Source organism: Cantharellus anzutake (assembly GCF_015039405.1).
Source record: "Cantharellus anzutake strain C23 chromosome Unknown EI90scaffold_12, whole genome shotgun sequence".
Classification (NCBI taxonomy): domain Eukaryota; kingdom Fungi; phylum Basidiomycota; class Agaricomycetes; order Cantharellales; family Hydnaceae; genus Cantharellus; species Cantharellus anzutake.
This window is the reverse complement of record NW_024066962.1, coordinates 1,407,467-1,424,913: the sequence shown is the minus strand read 5'-3', so window position 1 is coordinate 1,424,913 and position 17,447 is coordinate 1,407,467. Positions and strand designations below refer to the sequence as shown.

Here is a 17,447-nt window from a genome sequence, read left to right as displayed (position 1 = left end):
CGATTCCTTAGCCATTATGAAGATTATTCGGCTACCCATCATTCACTGATGCCCAGCTCGCTTGGTGCTAGCTTTCCGGAATTTGAACCGCTCTTATTCTTAGTGTTCCCTTAGACATTAGCGCTACCGGTGTTGGAAAGTCCGTCCTCAAAAGCAAATAGTGGGGGCGGATGACCCTTTGCTATGGTGCCTACAACCAGCGGTTTTCAGAAATGTCAGTTGTCACCGTCTACCTGCTCAGGAGTTACTGTTTCAATGACACCTGGACACTAAGCTTCTAAAACCTGCCACACGCGGTTCCCCAGAGGCTCGGGCGATATGGTGCATCTGCTGTATAATAGGTGCATACCGAGAAGCCTTCAATTCTCTTCATGAGGCCGCAAAGGTTGAGCTCGGTCAGTTGGCTCACGGTCCACAGACCTGTGTTCATCATCGAGACATGTGCGGTGATCAAGCGAATGGCGCTACTGAGGTCTCTTTGGTTGTTAGCCCTAGTTTTTGATGTTGAGGCGAAAACGGTGCAATATTAAATATTCTTCGCATGAAAACGCTCACGCTCTTGCATGCTAATCCAAATGTCGATTCTCATACATTGAGTGGATAGCCTCTGTTCGCGTACCCGAGGGCGTGTTCGCAACATTTGCCTGATTGCCAACTAGCTCAATTGAGCGCTGTATAGGATACTGTTATATAGTGGTCATTCTTTGGCGAACTGTAGGCGATCACTCAAATCCATCTGTCTAGTCAACGCCACCTTCTGTTCGATCGCACGTCAATCCCTTATACTGTGTGATCAAACCCGACAGGTATCAAGATAAGCTGGAACATATCAAAAGTATTTATAGGAAATGATCCTTGATCTACTCGAGTACGAGGCGCTTCCAGCTGCTCCCGAATGAGCCCTACTGGCCTTGTGAGTTGTTTGACCCCGCTGGCTCAGAGCGCGATATCTCTTGCAGGAATATGTGCTTCAGATCTCATCAATGATGTTATAATGAACTGTGTGAACATAAACCATTCTGAGGGTCACTCTCCCAGTCTGCGCCACTCTGTGCTGACACAGCTATAGACGTTTTCTCAATGACCAAGAAACTTACCTTAATCTAAGTGCCCGTCTTCGTGTTATTGTACTCCGATGCCGACCGTTGAAGAGGCCTCGTTCAAAGCTATCCAGCTGCTCTGCTCTGCATGCCCTTCGCGTCCGCCTGGATGGCACCCGGGAATTTGGAACTCCTTAGTCCAAACCCAAAGGATTAGAGTCACCCCCTCCCCTCCGTTGTGAAAGAACCAATAAATTTCCCTGTACCAAATCTTGAATGTCTTACTGGTGAGGTCCCCACGTCCACGGATGGACGCTGAAAGTTACATGAGCCTGGGATTTCCCGGCCATGGACGCGCGGTGTTGTCAAAGACGTGGAAGTTCGTCGCGAGTGCCCTGCCTCGCAGAACTACGTGTTACTTCTCCGTCGCACCCGAATAACCAGCGTGACCCTTGCTTTGGACCAGCTTCCGGGGACTCATACTTGCTTCGGAGCGAGATGGCGTTACATCAACTTATGCGGTGCATCCCACTGCTGTCCAGCTCTGCAGATAAGAACATGGATATGCAATACCTCGACTCTAACGCTGGATCTTAGCGAATACTTTGCCTGCTAAATGGCTAGCATTGCTTAAGTATTCTGTCTGGAAAGATCCCGAGATCGAATATGCATTCCCGGGAAGTAAAGGGGAGGCTGGGATCCTTCCTAGCCCTGAACTCGCCGCAGAGTCGCCAACTTCGTACAAGGGACGGATCAACCATTCTTGCTCAGGTGGTACATATGTTAAAGAAATCGGCCTTGAGCGCAACGCAGGATGAGTGTTGGACGCATTTATTATTAGCTTGGGGAGATTACGCGACCTGGAGCAGGATCTCAATAGTGGTGTTGTTTGCGGCGGGACTGGAGAACTCTGTGAAGGGTCTGCGTACCTTGTTGGCGTTGATCATGCTATAGATCGGTATGAGCTGACGATCTGGTTGACGACTCGCAGCGTTGCGTGCCCCTAAAGCCGGTCTCTCGATAGTATTCCACTGACGTGTTTCAACATAAGCCCATAGGAGAATCCAATTGATAATTTTTAGGAAAGGGCACGGAGGGGATTATCTATACAATCAAAGAAGGAAAGGTATCGGACTTAACGCAGCTTCTAAAAATCAATCTTTACTCCATTCAGAACGAAACACTTCAATGACGGGCAGAATCTCCTGCATTCCTCGACAAGGATCCAATAACCTCCCGTCTTCTCATCAGGGCGGTTCGTTAACATCCCGGGCCCGAGACCAAATATAGGCGAAGTTGATGAATTCGTATGTCCCACTGGGGTTGGCTCGCTTGCTGTTAGATCCCACCAAATCGTCTTCTCCAAGAAGCGGAATTGGCTCAGCGTCCTTGCCAGATTGCGGCACGCGAATCGGATGCTGCGTTCCGTGGCTTCTGCAGGAGTAGCCGAACCCTGATTGAAGTTCTGGGGATAGGCGGGTCCCAGAGCTTGGGTATTGAACATGTTACCAAGGAACAGTGAGTGGGATTTGGTGGGTGTGAGCGCCAGTGGAACCGACGTTTGGGAGTTTATCTCAAGGTGGGTGGTATTTGGGAAGATTCTCGTCAAGAATCGGAGTGGGTCGAGAGGCAAATTGCTAGTGGTGCCGAGTTGGATGCCGGATGTGGGCCCTATGAAACTGTCCCCTTGGTTCAGGCTTTCCGAAAGGGATAAAGGGAATTGACTATCCCGGTCGCCATGCATTTCTCCACCTAATGAGGTTCTCAAAACTCTCACTCGCTCACCCCATAGTTTGGGTCGTGCCATCTTTCCCTCGATTCTACTTCCGCCCATCATCGTTCTTCCGGCATTCCTGTCTCCGACGCTGCCACACAATGTTTCATCCCAATCTTCTTCTCGATCATCCTCCCACGCGTACCCATCCATTGTATTTCCCGCGCCAGTATCGTGTGTCCTCAGATCTACTTCCTTCACTGGCCTGCCCTGTATAATCCCAGCCACGACCGTAGGTGCTGCACATACCGATCGTAAATTTGGCAACAACCCTTCTGGGAGAGCCCAGTTCCTTTTGCTCCCAACCTGTCTTTTTCGACTCATTCTACCAGGACTTCCCATGTTGTCGTTGCTACCGCCATCACCCCTCCCACCCATTGCACTTCCCACGGTCTCCTCGTCGGAAGAAGTTGTCGTTACAGGCAGCATCATACTTGACAAAGGGGACGAGGCAGCCCTTATGCTTCCGTCCTCGGCCTCGCTTCCATCTGTGTCAAACATGGGATCCCCAATACGCCACCCACTCGGAACATTTTTCACTGTCCATTTAGTGATCCCTGGTTGAGCATCAATGAACGGATGAAGATCTGTTAAAGAAGGAGCAAAGGATGAGAGTTCCCTGAGTGAGAAAGGAAAGGAGAGAGCGTGCGCATTAAGGGATGTGTGAAGAGCTGAGCGGAGGGACCATGGGTAGAGTGAGAGGGAGGCTAGGTTTTGGGCGGCGTGGAGAAGCTGGATAAGCTTCCTGAGTAGGGAATGGGGTAAGGACGACGGCTCAGTTGCGGATAAATTTAATGTTGCCGAATGTGGTAGAGAAATACAAGATTGATGAATTGAATATGTCGGCGGAGAGGGGTGAGTGTTTGTGTCGCCCTCACCGCTACCGATCCTGATGTTATTGGTATTGCTATCTCCATATAGATGGGTGTCCGGTATTTCATCCGCATAGGATATGACGATGCTTAGAGTTTTGATCCATTTTGCTTTTGACGCAAGCAAGATGTCCATTTTGCTTGCATTTTTGATGAGGCCTCTCCAAAGGCCTGTAACGAGGACAACCGATCGCCAAAGAAAGACGTTTGAGGCACGATGAAGATCATGAGAGACAAGGTTGAGAGATTTAAGCGTTAAGGGGTGGGAGATACAATGAGAAATGATGGTATGGAGGACATCGTGAGGCAGCTGAACCTGGGCTTTTCCAACTGCAAATTGTCCGGATGGTGGGGATGGGGAAGAAGTTCGCAACGGTGCTGGGCTCTGTTCACCAGGAAAAAAGCAAGAAAAGCGGCAAGGTTAGTTAAGATTGGAAGTGTTTACTTTGGAGCGCGCTGCTTATGTATGGGAATCCATTGTCCCGACGGGATATGATATTGAATGAGTTTGAATTCACTCACTGTCAGACCTGTGTCCATGGTACTGCTCGACGCCTCGCTGCTGTTGGACGCCGTGGTCGAGATATTGGCTGGGGGGATGCCGTGGGTCTTCAACCCCTCGATCTTGTCGGCATCAACTTCCACACTCGGCATGGTATAACCACGCCCTCGCGGTCGGGACAACCGTAGAGATCACTCCTCAAAGGACGCCAAGTAGGTTAACAGTGTTCAGCCTCGTTCCGCGAGCGAGCCAAAGAGACAAGAAGCGAAGCGAAAATTCTCGATGGCTTCGCGAGATGAGAGTTCAGCTTAGGCCTAAATATTAATCAGGCGGGGGTACGGTCCATACGACTCCATTGCAACCGAAACAGATCCGTCAGCATGGAAGAATCAGCGGCAGAGAACCCAATCGTGTGGATGAAGGGTCAACGGTACGAGATTTACACAATTAGAAGGGAAAATGAATCATCAGGGATGAGAAGCGGAAACAAGTTGTGCAATGAAGGCGAGAGTGGTTAGCCAACAATACGAGTCTACGTATGAAAAACTTGAACTTACTGGGTTGGCTTGAGATCAATGAGTGGCTGAATGAACGGTGCTCCCTTGTCCGATGTATCATGAGCGGTGATATTCGGTGCCAAGTATAGTGCAACAATCTCTGAGCACGTCTGACGGAGCCATGCCATGGCAGCGGTCAAGCCGCTTGTCCTGGGCGTTGAACCTCTATAGCTTTCCCCAATGGGGTCCGCACGATCCTGAAGCTGCTCTTCATCGCTCTATTCCATGCACTGGCCTGGGCACCTCGAATACGAAGCCCATTATCGCGCATGTCGCGGATGCATCGATATCATTAGCCGATCATAAGCTTCATGGGGTTATACATTCCACTATCCGAGTGAACCGCCGCGGCTCGTGTGTAAGTCCACTGGTGGATTTGCGCATTACGACCACTATTATGGCTCATGATTGTTTATGCTGCCGGAGCCGATCAAGTCCAAGGATAAAATATCAAGCAGGCAAGTGAGTTGAAGTTGTGCAAGGAATGTACAGAGTGAGGTTCATCATCTCGGCCAGGGGAGGAGCGCCTACGTGAACAAGTTTCAATTACTGTCTGTCAGGGATTTTCGGGCGTCAAAAATGGAGATGCATTCTTCTCAATTGAACACGTTCACGATCCCCGGGCTCTGAGAGAATGAGGGAAAGATTCGTGGGATGCGCAAACATCAAATCAGAAGGTTTGATCTAGGATCAGCTCGGTTCGCACTATGCTTGTGTGGCTGTATACAACGACGGAGCCCGTGAGTAGTGCACTCGTGTGTGCGTGTGAGGTGTCATGCTGCAGTAGGATGGTATGCAAGGTTACAATGTTGATTCTTCGGGAGCTTTTGCGCCTTCACGCCGAGAAGGGTGAACACCATACTGAGTATTGTCCAAATGGGGGATTGTGGGAGAAAAGTATCAGACGCTAATACACCGTGGTGTATAATCTGAGGTTCTGCACGTTATCTTGGCAAGGATATGAAATGAGTAGGGGAAAGAAGACTATAGGTCTTCTACATGGTATCCATCGACCTAAGAGCGCACATGAATGTAGCAGTCATGTTGTCAGGAAAGGGCGATCGGCAGAGGGTGCGGAAGGTGGACTAGGATCCAAAACGCCGCGCGTGTATTGCGCTCGGGATTCGGAGGTAGGGTCGGTTGATGGTCGGCATATTATACATACCGCATCCGAAGACAGAAGGCTAGCTGACCCGCTCCGTGGGGCTACTCGCATGCGCAGGGCCGAAACACTGGAAAAGAGCATGGGCAGACGCAGATCATACTATGTTGCACGGTCTACTTGTTCCTGGGCGCTCCGACAAATACGGTAGAAAAGCTGGAGAGGAGGTCCTTATTTAAGCCACCTCCAACCCCATAAATATAGTTGCGTGTCATGTGCAGTCAGTTAGGCACATGATATAAGTAGATTGGCTTGAGTGAGTTCAGATGTTCATTATGCGTTTTCCCACCCTTTCCCAGGGGATGATACACGCAAAGGACGCTATATGAGCCTGACTTGCGCGGTTCCCATGTGTCCACGCAACGTAAAAATGGTTTGATGCCTGCAGTCCGTTGGCTGTTCGAAGCGTTGAAAACGGGAGATGAATCAGACGAAGGGTTTCTACAGGTAGTGGGTGCAGAGACGTAAGTAGAGCGCAGGTTGAATGGTAGAAGATGGGCATGGATAGTCATGAATGCGCGGAACAGCCCGCCTGTTTCAATGAGTTCAACCTTGAGATCGATTATTTGTCATCGGCTTCGCCATGCCTGCTAAACATGCGGGGAAGCTATAAATAAAGTATGGAGGGTGAGAGTAATGGGTGAATGATCCAGGAGGATTACGGAAAGCGATAGCTTCGAAATGGAGGGAAGATAGAATCGAAAATGGGGGGCTTGAACGGATGGACCAGGACATTTGTGGTCTGCGCGGCAAGTCGGGCCGGGTTTCTATCAATCATGACTGCATCATGGCAATCATTCTCATTGCGAATTGAGGGATGATCAATCGCGGGGGACAGAGAAGCGAAGGCGGCTGTTGCGCGCATCCTATGCACGCAATAGGGGTGCAGATGTGGGAGGATCGCCCTCAAAGCCTCTATTTGTGCCAGCAATTATGTCTTTCAGACCGCCATCCCAACGGAGCCGCACTACTAAGCGGGTTCTCCGATAGTCTACAGTGGGCAGTAAATCAATGAGGTTTATAGACCGAGCTTTCTGCAGGCGACTAAGAGAAGACCTGAGGGTGTGTGGGCAGTGCAATCTTGCTTCTGGAAAATGCAGTGCCCTCATTACCAGCCATGTATTCACATGCAGAGTTAGATTGAACCCTTGGTTAATCATATGAATATTGAATATGAATGGGGAGGGGAGAGCAACAAGCGGATCGTGAGGCTGTATGCACAATGCGTTAGGAAGTAGGGAGGGAATTGGGTGTGCCTGAACGAAACAGGACCGGAAGTGAGACATTATAGGGATTCTGTCTTCACACAGGAGGCGGCTGTGGGATATGAAGGAAAGAGTGGGTGCGATGCTACCCGAAGTGAGAAGTGTAGTTGGTCTCGAGGCGTCCATATTGACCTAGGTTAGGGGCGTGTTCGCCCCTAAATTAATCAATCAAGAAGTTGAAGGGCACAAAGAGAATGGCGGGAGCGGGAACGTGAGCGCATAAATTGAGCCACGAAGGCCGCGGCGGCGGCTGGGAGAGATTAACGCGTGGAGTGCCCCATTTGGCCCTTCTCCTGTGAGGGCTTTGATGGAAGTAAATAATCCAAAACCACAGAGCTCAAACGTCGGCCTTCGGCAATTAAGCTTGTAATTTAGCTGTGGGAATGTTCATGTCCTGAGATAAGGATGCAAGATGGAAATGCTAAAGTCCCTGTCTTTGCTCGATTGCCCTTGTGGTGACAAGGTCCAGAAAACTCCATGGTTGATTATATCAACAAGGATGGGAGGGAATTAGCGGGGTGCCGAGCCAGGGATGGCAGTCGCCTTAGCAGCTGCGGTGGTGCGCTACCAAAAGATAAGGCGGCTTGGGCGACAAGTCCATCGTGGAGTAACATAGAGAGCTTATGTTTCGGCTTGGCCGTGACCTACGAGGGAAACGCATACCAAGAGAGCCGGGCCGCTTCGTGGCAAGTTAGGGCGATGCCAGAGACGGAAGCCCAACAACCCAAGAAGACGACTGTGTGATACCACAGATCCCGGGTCTCAGGGCCACTAGAAGAGTCGAAAGGTCCCCATAATCCGGGGAGTTGGGAAATAAGCCCCCTTCAGCATCGGGGTTTCGTCGAGGGCCAAACGCTGCGTTCATAACCGTCCTCCGCAGCACAAGGACACAAGGGCATGTCAAAACGTTCTGCAGAAAGCATGGGAATAGCCAGGTGATGATAGCGAGCGACAGACACTGAGACAGAGGAAAAAACAGCGCCCACGCATAAGTGGCGCCGAGACGTGATCATGCATGATAGTCATCACCAGCTTGTGCTATGTTGTCAAAGTGAGCTCAACGGAGCAGCGGCCCCGGCGTTGTCAATGATTCAGGTGGAATGCATCACATGTGCATTGGAAGCTTCTGCTCAATGAGCTTCTTTGACCGGTTTCATCGCGTAAGTTCAGAAGCGGCGAGTGAATGGGTGTTTAGAGCTGAGCCATATGGACGAGGCTAGAGTACTGGTGGTGATACCACTGTCTCTGATTTCTGCCAGTTTAGTATCCGTGATATTTTGCCTCATGGTTCAGATCTCGTTCATCAACACCCGAACTCCGAGGTCGATCGCATTAAAAATAATAATTCACCCATTTACCCCTACATCTCCTAGTGGCCCGCATCGCGAGTGCCGGCGGAAAAGTGCATTTAATACTAGCGAGATACTTCTTTCATCTCAGGACTCTTCCTCCACTCTTACCCTTTCATCCTGTCTTTCAGCTTCCTTCCCCCCTTTTCTGTCGACGTCGAGCCAGCCAGCGTGTTTGACGGCATAGTCTGAGAAATGGCAGACATCGAGAAACCCGCACCCATCTATGAGAGTAAAGGTGACTCTCCCGCTATTCAGGAATTGGTTACCGAGGAGAAACACAATCGCAATTCTACTTCCTCTACTGGCGAGCCCAAAGGCCCTGAATCTGTAGCCGCGGTGACCACTAGTGATGTTGAGGCTGGCGTGCTGAAGGGGGATGACGAAGTCGAATCAGGTTCAGCTTTCTATGCGAAATACAGGCCATTCATCCTTGCAGCTTTGGCACTTGTTATTCTAGGTTGGTGGATAAGCTCGACCATCGTCCATGCGACGAGACATCGTTGGGTATGTTTTCGTTATTCCCTGATGACATCTCAACAATGTTTGACTACGCGGTTGCGATGTTGACTTGTTTCCAAACCAGATCGTTCAAACGTTCTGGGCATGGACTTTCATTTCGTGAGTACTGCAGTTCACATCATGTCGCCTGCCTTGAGCAGGCACGATGTTCGAGGACTGTTCATGTGGAGAGTTTCACTCACTCATCAACTGTGCAACTCAACTCCCTCCATATGACATTATGTAATACTCTACTGGCAGAATCATCGCCTTCCGGTTCATTCCCAATTCAATTGTGACCAAGCCCGTAGCTGCCGTGTGGTACCCGCTTATTTCGGATCCATTCTTCTCTATTCCATACTACGCTCGTCTCGCCACTGGTTGGCTTGCCCTCATTGCGGTTGTTTTTGGATCTGCGTTTGGCTTTAGTCTTCCAGCAGTTAGTGCCTCCGCCCCCTATTCAAATGCCACTGACCAAAAAAATTTCCGTCCAACAAGGGTACTCACTACGGTGACCGAGCGATTTCAGTCTTGGGCCTATTTGCTTTCCAATGTTTCTTTTACGCCATCTCCACCAATCGTTCCCGAATTCCTTGGCCCACTGTCATCGTGGGACTGTTCGTCCAGCAAATCATTGCACTTTTCGTTCTCAAGTCCGACGCAGGATTTAAGATCTTCCTTTGGGTTGCAACGCTTGCTCAGGACTTTCTGGCTCGGGCAGAACCTGCCGCCGCGTTCTTTTTTGATGAAGAAACGATTGCGAAGCATTGGTTCTTCACGAATGTGTTGAGCGCAATTATATTTTTCATTGCTTTCGTACAGATGATGTACTATGTGAGTATCACAGGAGTCTTTCGAGGTCCACCTACTGTCTCTCTCTCATCTGGCTCCTCTCGTTCCAGTTCGGTGTGATGCAATGGTTCATAGGCAAATTCGCCTGGGTCTTTTTCAAACTCATGAACATCTCTGGTGCTGAAGCCGTCGTAGCAGCAGCATCACCATTCATTGGACAAGGAGAATCAGCGTGTCTCGTCCGTCCCTACGTGGACTTGATGACTCCATCTGAACTTCACCTTTCCATGACATCTGGATTCTCCACCATCGCAGGTTCAGTCTTTGCGGCATACGTCAATTTGGGCGTTTCCCCCACCACACTCATCACCTCTTCTGTCATGTCCATTCCTGCAAGTATAGCCATTTCGAAACTGAGATTCCCCGAAACAGACGAGCCCGTTACAAGGGGTCGGATTGTTGTAGACAGAGGAGCACACAACGCAAGGGACGCACCCGTAAATGCCCTACATGCTTATTCACAAGGGGCAACCTTCGGCCTCCTCGTCGCAGGTCAAATTCTCACAAACGTCTTGACGATCCTCGCATTGGTCTACATGATGGACGGGTTACTCACTTGGATCGGAAAAGGATTCGGAATTCATAACCTCACGCTGGACCTTATTTTCGGATACGTCTTCTGTCCGTTAACCTTCCTCATGGGCGTTCCACGTGGGGAGATTATTCGAGTCTCACGCCTCATCGGTCTCAAATTCGTCGCGAACGAATTCGTAGCCTACTCGAAGCTATCCACGATCATGGCCTCAACGGATCCTCTTTCCGAACGCGCCTTCACGGTAGCCAGCTATGGACTATGTGGATTCGGGAATTTGGGAAGTTTGGGCATTCAGATTGGCGTGTTGAGTGCACTTGCTCCAAGCAGGGCAAGGGTCATTGCCAAGATCGCACCCAGTGCCTTGTTGTGTGGATTTATCGCTACAATGCAAACGGCAGGTATCGCGGGAATGCTTGTTTGAGCCGGCAGCGGAGTCGGGATGTGCGCATTCAACTCTTTCGCTGGCTTTCCTGTATGCTGAAATATCCTTTCCTTGGTCGAGCCTTTGCATGCTTTGTAGCTTTGTATACGTCTTTATGATGATATTCTCAGCTGGAACCTGGGCGTTCATTGTTGTCGCCGTTTGACATGGGCTAATCATGTTATGAAGTCAGTGGATCCTAATTTCCTTATGCTTGGATGTCAGTCAACAGACATCATTACGACCCAATTGAAACGTTGTTAATTCCCTAACATGGGAAACGAAATATAATATGGTGAGTCCGAGAACGAAGAAGGGGATAGGACACTGAATCCGTCAAACAGTCCGTTTCTGTTGTTCCGCTATTACAAAATTCAAGCAGGGATAAATACGGGTGAGAGCCAGAGAAGTGATGGGAGAGGGTATAAAATCATAGCATACAGAACCCGAAGCAACCGCAACTCCGCGGGTCCCTTGATCGGCGGGATTTGATTAATAGCTGCGACGGTTCTTGCGGCGATCTGTTAAGCAACCACAGCAGGCGGTGATTGTTCCGATGAACAATGTCACGACTGCAGCGACAACACTGAACAAGAAGGGAACATGTATAAAGTGAGCCTTTTAAGTCCCATGGAAACCAAGTAAAACGTACAGCCAGATACCAGTCGACCACGAAGCTTTCAATGATGACAAACCCACGTCGTTCACATGGCGTTTTACAATCTAACCGATCGACCAAAGCCGACATCAGTAAACTCCACCGCCTGTCTTCCGAATTGGAAACACACCCCAAACATGACGAAGTCCAGAATGAGAGCCAGGACCGTTGCAATCCAAGCAATCAACGCAATGAAACTCGCACAGAGAAACCCGACCGTGTGTGCACCGAGAGCGGTGAGCAACGCTATGAAAGTGATCCCAGCTGCAATTGGGTGAAGGATTAATGCACCCGTGAGGTTGTGTAGCCTATGGGCAGTAGTGCCACCAATGCTATTCAGCACATCACCTATCGGAAACGTAATGTCCATGATATATATTAAAGGTGGGAGACTGGATGTTATCAAGGCTGACCTATAGGATACCCAACGGAAACCTTCGAGCATGAATCACTCCCGGCTGCAGTGATGCAATACCCGTACACTCCTAGCACAAGCCTTGCACCACTTGAGTGGCCCGCCAAACCCGAGACCTTCATAAACCCGAGAGTGTGCCAAACGGGCGCAGATACGGAGACGAAAACGAGGAGAACAAATGATACAAAAAGAAAGAACGTCCCGACATGAAATCCCGACGTCATTCTCGTTTTCAAGTGTTGAATGTTTCTTTAGGGCTGGTGGGGAGTGGCTAAGCAGGTTGTCAAGCTCTTAAGTAGGCGCGATGCTGCAGTGTTTTACGGCTGAGGGGGAAAAGAGGGGCACTGCGCTGGAGTAAAGGTCCATCCGTGACACAAAGAAGTAAAGCGGTGTTATTGAACAAAATTTAGGGTTGGAGTTGTGGCTCAAAGTGGCGAAACAGCCACAGAGCGTTAGTCGGGAAGGTCCGTCAATTGCCGGATTTGTGGAGGTTTAAATTGGAACATGGGGCTCTCGGCATATGCCGATAGCCACAGATAAAGAAACCATCATCATCTCGTCATCCACCATTAGTGGCAACAGGATAATTGCGATGAACGTTGAAGGAGCAGGATACGCAACGAAGAGGGTGAACCCAACTCGAATGGGTATGCTGGTACCCGGTTCCCGGCTGATATTGATGTTCTCGTTATTTGAAACAATGGCTTCTGCTGCGGAGACAACAATATATCTCAATCACTCCGCAGCTCCGATTATTACATGATCATGAGTATGAGGCCCAAAAGTTGGGCTGTGTGCAGAAATCGTACAGCCTTTCGATTGCAGTAGTTCTATTTGGCAGGATTGTGCGACAAGAAGTCTGTGTAAACAAAAGCAATTGGCTTTCAGACCGGTAAAAGGCCTTTCCCACTGCACCACGAAGACGAAGACTCGTCGCGCGCGCGCATGACAAAATTAGCAGTTGTCGGAAGCGCGAAATTAAATATGGAATCATCAGCATCAAGATCCCCTATCGTAGCCAAGCCATTGCATGCCCAGTCACAGGTGTCCATGGGGATGCGCACAGCAACAGACGTAGCTTACTAGGCCTTTGGAGGCTTCAGGCGTTCTCTGTTACAGTGGTGGCGATGGTGTAGATGACCCGTAGATGACCCGAATAAACTGGGGATAAAGTTCATTAACATCGTGGAGGCGGTTACCACAATCTCTGCGAACAGGGAAGCGCCCAGTGCCTTGGAGAAAAAGTGCCTTCATCTCATCGATAATCTAATTTTGATGAGACTTTGCATGCAGAAACGCATTAATAATGAGGAATTTGTTGATCAAGGACGAAATAGCCGAAAAACGAGCCACGACACATCTTGAATAATCGATCAAGTCTAGAGATTAACTTACATGCTAAACCAGGATTGGGTTCGGTGGCGGCTGTCGTGCCCGGCCAATCATGCCCAGTACATGAAGCCATCTCAACAAAAGGTGCGGAGGTTGCACTGCGATCCCAGAGCAGGGCGTTGACAGGGCGGTAAAGGTCTACATGCAATGAATATCACCATGACCACTCGCTGTTTGCATCAATATCCCGTGCAACTGGGAGACCTCCAAGAACAGGCAAACAGGTTGGATAGCAAGTTGCTCCGTTGGGATACCAGTATAAGCAGCCAAGATGATGATCCCGGTGAATAGATACGGATCAAAGTGCTTCCGAGGCGCTTTACAATGCCCCGGCAGCCCCTAATGGTGGATTGCCACCGTATTGACATACAATAACGATGTCCGCAGGCAATTTTGACGACGGCAAACTAGAATAATGGGATTCGGAACATCGCATTGGAATATGTATTCCCAACGATAGCTGGTCACAGCCTACAATGCAGATCCGCAGCTGGAGTGGGCTCCTTGAAAAGTAAGTCCTGGCCAGCATGATGGCCTTTGCTGTTACAGGGTCCCTTGGCGTTGGATAGTTTGGGACATCCGAGAAGTCCCAGGCGCGAAAGAGGAAAGTAGTTTCTCAAGAAACTAAGTTCGGATAGCGAGTTCTTTAGATGCATTGGGGGTTCGTGTAACGGTTTGGGGCAATGAATAAGCTGAGAGTTTCGAATCCAAAAGTCTCCGAGAGCGATTTTGGCCATCAAGAATCTGCGGAGAGCTCATGGGAAGCGTGTGTGATAACACTATGCTCAACCTCATGAGACCGTGACCAAGAGCCCGGAGGTAAAAGATTACACCAGGGCACGCCCAATCGATACAAAATTAGTTATGCTGTGGGTGGATTGTGGTCCGTGGAAGGCCAAACTCAACCGGAGCAGAGCCAGAGCATTGTACCACCTTGGACCTGATTATATACACGATGCGGGTATATATATAGTGATCATAATACTCACGACGGACGTGTAACACTTGAGGAGAGTATGAAGGCACGAGCCGGGCCTTTCCTGAATAATCCATAGTGATATGGCATGTTGGAAATAACGGTTGAACGAGGCGGGGAAACGGTAGAATGAAAGTTCGGACATGCTGCCACCGTGTTATCATCTAACCACAGTTCTGTATCAGCCATTCCTCGGACATTGGTAGGCGCCGCAGAACCGACGACAAATCTGACTTAATCGAGGCAAGGCCTGAACCACGCATGTACTGTCATCCATTCGATCGCGTGAATGGTGGGCGATTTTTCATTGGCCACCACTGGACAGCCTTGGCGCATTCTAAGCCGCTTTCTCTCCATAAAGTGCCACAGTCGGGAATGCAGTGCCTCCGCTATCCGCATTTAGATTCATATATCGACGAGGACGACAGTGGAGGGGTCGAAACGTTCTCACTTACACAAGAAGCAAGACCGCCATCCTGTCCCAGTGATATCCTGGGAAACGAACGTAACACAGGCGCGTAAATTGTTGAGGCAACGTCCCGGTAGTACTCCGCTGCATAATCCCTCCCCCAATGGCTTCTTCCCATCAAAGGTTTCTTCCGCTTCCAAGTTTGTGCTTTAGTCTTCGTCATTCACTGGACACGAGCCGGACCTTTCCCGGCGGCGGTAGGGCGACTCTTCGAAAGATCATAGAAAGGCCGGAGTGGCTCCGCGCCCCGCTGTAGGACTCCTAAAAGGCACCCACATGCCGACAAGGGCAATGCCATTCGATCCGAAGTCCTGCCTTTGGACGAGAAAGGGTCGGTCGGAAACGTTCTGCCCACACACTGCAGACAACAGCACCATATGGGATGACATTCAGTCTGCCAGGCGGCGTTTAATTTGGCAGACCTAAGCAGGGCTAGCAGTCAAGCGCATTTTCGTAACAACTAACATGCCATACTCCGACACTAATCGCCTCGTTATCGATGAGCAAAATCATCACATTTTTGCCATTGTACAAAGGGTGATCGTAACAATGTCAGACAGGGTCACATCTCCAACCCCGACGTGAGCTGAAGTTTCCAAAACAAGTAGCGCCAACCGAATTCCAGACGTGAATTTTCCGTAAAATGAATTTTAGGGAACGAATGGATCCCCTGTACTTGGACCAATGAGGGGAGTGTGCAAAATGACGCGCACCTTATCGGTGTCATCAATGATGGGATCAACTAGACTGGGTGTTGTCCAAAGTTGATGAGTTTGGGGATATTGCAATACCTTCGTGAATCGCGAAAAAATAATAATAACGAATTCGAAAGCAGGGGTGAAAGTGAAGGAGGCGATAGGTAACAGCACAACCTAGTTACCCGCATGCGACAACCAGAAACAAAACCAAAAGAAGATAGGGATGCTGTTCCCGGAAAGGAGGAACCGAGCGGAGACATGATTATGCTCCGGGAGAAGCTAGAACATGTAACTCCGACGGCGTTTGCGCCGCTCGACAATCCATCCATAGTGCATTAGGATTGTACCGATGAATACTGCCACGAACGCTGCAATGGTCCTGAAACAAGAAAACCGTCCATGAGCTCAGAGCAAAATCACTAATACGAAGAACAATGAGCCGCCTACAGCCAAGTTGAAGGGCCCCAGTTTGTGTGGTAATTACGTGAACCGTTCCCGTGACGCTGGACAATCTGTCAAACCCAGAGGGAAAGAAAGGAATTCTTTAGCCGTAATGGCGAAGCTACAAGTGGAAACAGACTTACCCCAAACAAAACGAGCTCCAAAACAAGTGCGGAGAGTATTGAGACGCACGCAATCGTCGCGATCAAGGCAGAGGTCCCATATCCAATGTGACGAGACGGGATGGCAACAATGAAAGCAAGCAAGACAAGACCAGCCGTGATGGGAAAGAGAACGAGGATCTTTGTGAGGGTGTTTAGCGAGCTGTAGATCTCGGCGCTCGGATGATCGGCGTCGATGACGGATATGATGCCTGTGGTTGGTCATTGCGTTTGATGCTACCTAAGGCGTGGGCATGCGGACTTACTGATGTCATAGCCAACTTTAGCTTTCGAACAACCATGAGCCCCTGGTTCGATTAGACAATACCCCAATGTGCCAAACACGTACTTCGAGCCCCCGGATGACGCTGTCATGAAACCGACATCATACCAGAACGGCGCGGAGAATGTGACGATGACAAGACAAGGAAGTGCCAAAGAAAGAAGGAGGACCCCACATCGAAATGTTGAGATCATTGTCGCGTCGTGATCCAACCTCAAGTTCGCGCTTATTGCAGTGTTGGGCCTCAATGAGTTGGCTGATCAGCCCCCTGATCAGCGACGCTGGGGTCGGAGAAAGGAGTTGCGTGGCTGAGTTGCGAATTGGTAGAGAACCACCTCAAGAGATGATAAGCTGATTCCAACCACAATATGTGGGGTTCGCGACACTCAGTGACAGCCACGCAACGTTGGGAAAGGCACAGAATCACAGACGCATGTTTTCCTTGGTCTTATATGGCAGCGATTTGGAAATTCGCCCGAATAGAACAGTTCGGTTAGAACGCATTCAGCGTATTGAGTGATTATCAGGTGCCAAATGAGGTAGTGACAGATGAATTGAGAGCATTCTGAATTCAATGGTCCTGATTTGACGTGGCAATCCTCTGCGGCACCAGAGCCGGCCAACGATTCCTACCTAGCGTAGACCCGAGTTGCCACTGCGGCACACCCATCGAGACACGAGAGCACATCCTTTTGGAATGCCCTCTGTACTGCGACCACCACTGAGGAAAAAGATTCCATGACAAAATCATGCGGACGTGAGGATTTCGTAGAAAATCTTGGCAAGGGGTAGGATTCTCCGTGACAGGATTTTCCGTCGATCTTGCTGCATGACAGGATTGCGGTTCCAGGCTATCTAAAATCCTGCACAAGGAGGATTTTATCATCAAAACTTGTATACGCTATAATTTTCAGCCATAATATTACTATCTTGTAACGCATGTTATGACATATATTCAAGGATCCGCTGCGATCTACAACTGCCCACATGGATCCACCTCCCCAACCCTGAGTCGACCAACAACATCATGTCTGGTTTTGCGATTACAGCGCATTTTGATATCAACGTTGACTTTGGAAGGAGGCCAAGCCTCATTTCTCTTCGGCTCTTCACGCTCATGTCCC

At 49.6% G+C, this 17,447-nt stretch overlaps 5 protein-coding genes across 5 annotated transcripts; 1 reads left to right on the top strand and 4 right to left on the bottom strand.

Moving 5' to 3' along the window:
* Positions 1-2,187: 2,187 nt before the first annotated feature.
* On the bottom strand, positions 2,188-4,340 carry EI90DRAFT_3120235 (uncharacterized protein; the record flags this gene model as incomplete). Its single annotated transcript, XM_039063295.1, has 2 exons — positions 2,188-4,071; positions 4,209-4,340. The coding sequence occupies 2 exons, from the start codon at positions 4,338-4,340 to the stop codon at positions 2,188-2,190; spliced, it is 2,016 nt and encodes a 671-aa protein (XP_038919032.1).
* Positions 4,341-6,591: 2,251 nt separating this feature from the next.
* EI90DRAFT_283378 (uncharacterized protein) lies at positions 6,592-7,474 on the bottom strand. Its single transcript, XM_039053638.1, has one exon. It carries the CDS (start codon positions 7,296-7,298, stop codon positions 6,774-6,776), a length of 525 nt encoding a protein of 174 aa, XP_038919031.1. The 5' UTR covers positions 7,299-7,474; the 3' UTR covers positions 6,592-6,773.
* A 1,242-nt stretch (positions 7,475-8,716) lies between these two features.
* Positions 8,717-10,830, top strand: EI90DRAFT_3144836 (Na+ dependent nucleoside transporter C-terminus-domain-containing protein; the record flags this gene model as incomplete). The annotated part of the gene is made up of 6 exons (XM_039065199.1): positions 8,717-8,860; positions 8,882-9,028; positions 9,108-9,142; positions 9,284-9,461; positions 9,521-9,856; positions 9,925-10,830. The coding sequence occupies 6 exons, from the start codon at positions 8,717-8,719 to the stop codon at positions 10,828-10,830; spliced, it is 1,746 nt and encodes a 581-aa protein (XP_038919030.1).
* Positions 10,831-11,074: 244 nt separating this feature from the next.
* Positions 11,075-12,372, bottom strand: EI90DRAFT_3047734 (actin cortical patch SUR7/pH-response regulator pali). Its single transcript, XM_039059571.1, has 4 exons — positions 11,902-12,372; positions 11,619-11,836; positions 11,483-11,553; positions 11,075-11,416 (listed from the first exon to the last, which is right to left on the bottom strand). Exons 1-4 carry the CDS (start codon positions 12,125-12,127, stop codon positions 11,323-11,325), a joined length of 609 nt encoding a protein of 202 aa, XP_038919029.1. The 5' UTR covers positions 12,128-12,372; the 3' UTR covers positions 11,075-11,322.
* Positions 12,373-15,229: 2,857 nt separating this feature from the next.
* Positions 15,230-16,517, bottom strand: EI90DRAFT_3287839 (uncharacterized protein; the record flags this gene model as incomplete). The annotated part of the gene is made up of 4 exons (XM_039067077.1): positions 15,230-15,817; positions 15,886-15,950; positions 16,023-16,252; positions 16,307-16,517. The coding sequence occupies 4 exons, from the start codon at positions 16,515-16,517 to the stop codon at positions 15,718-15,720; spliced, it is 606 nt and encodes a 201-aa protein (XP_038919028.1). The 3' UTR covers positions 15,230-15,717.
* Positions 16,518-17,447: the final 930 nt, after the last annotated feature.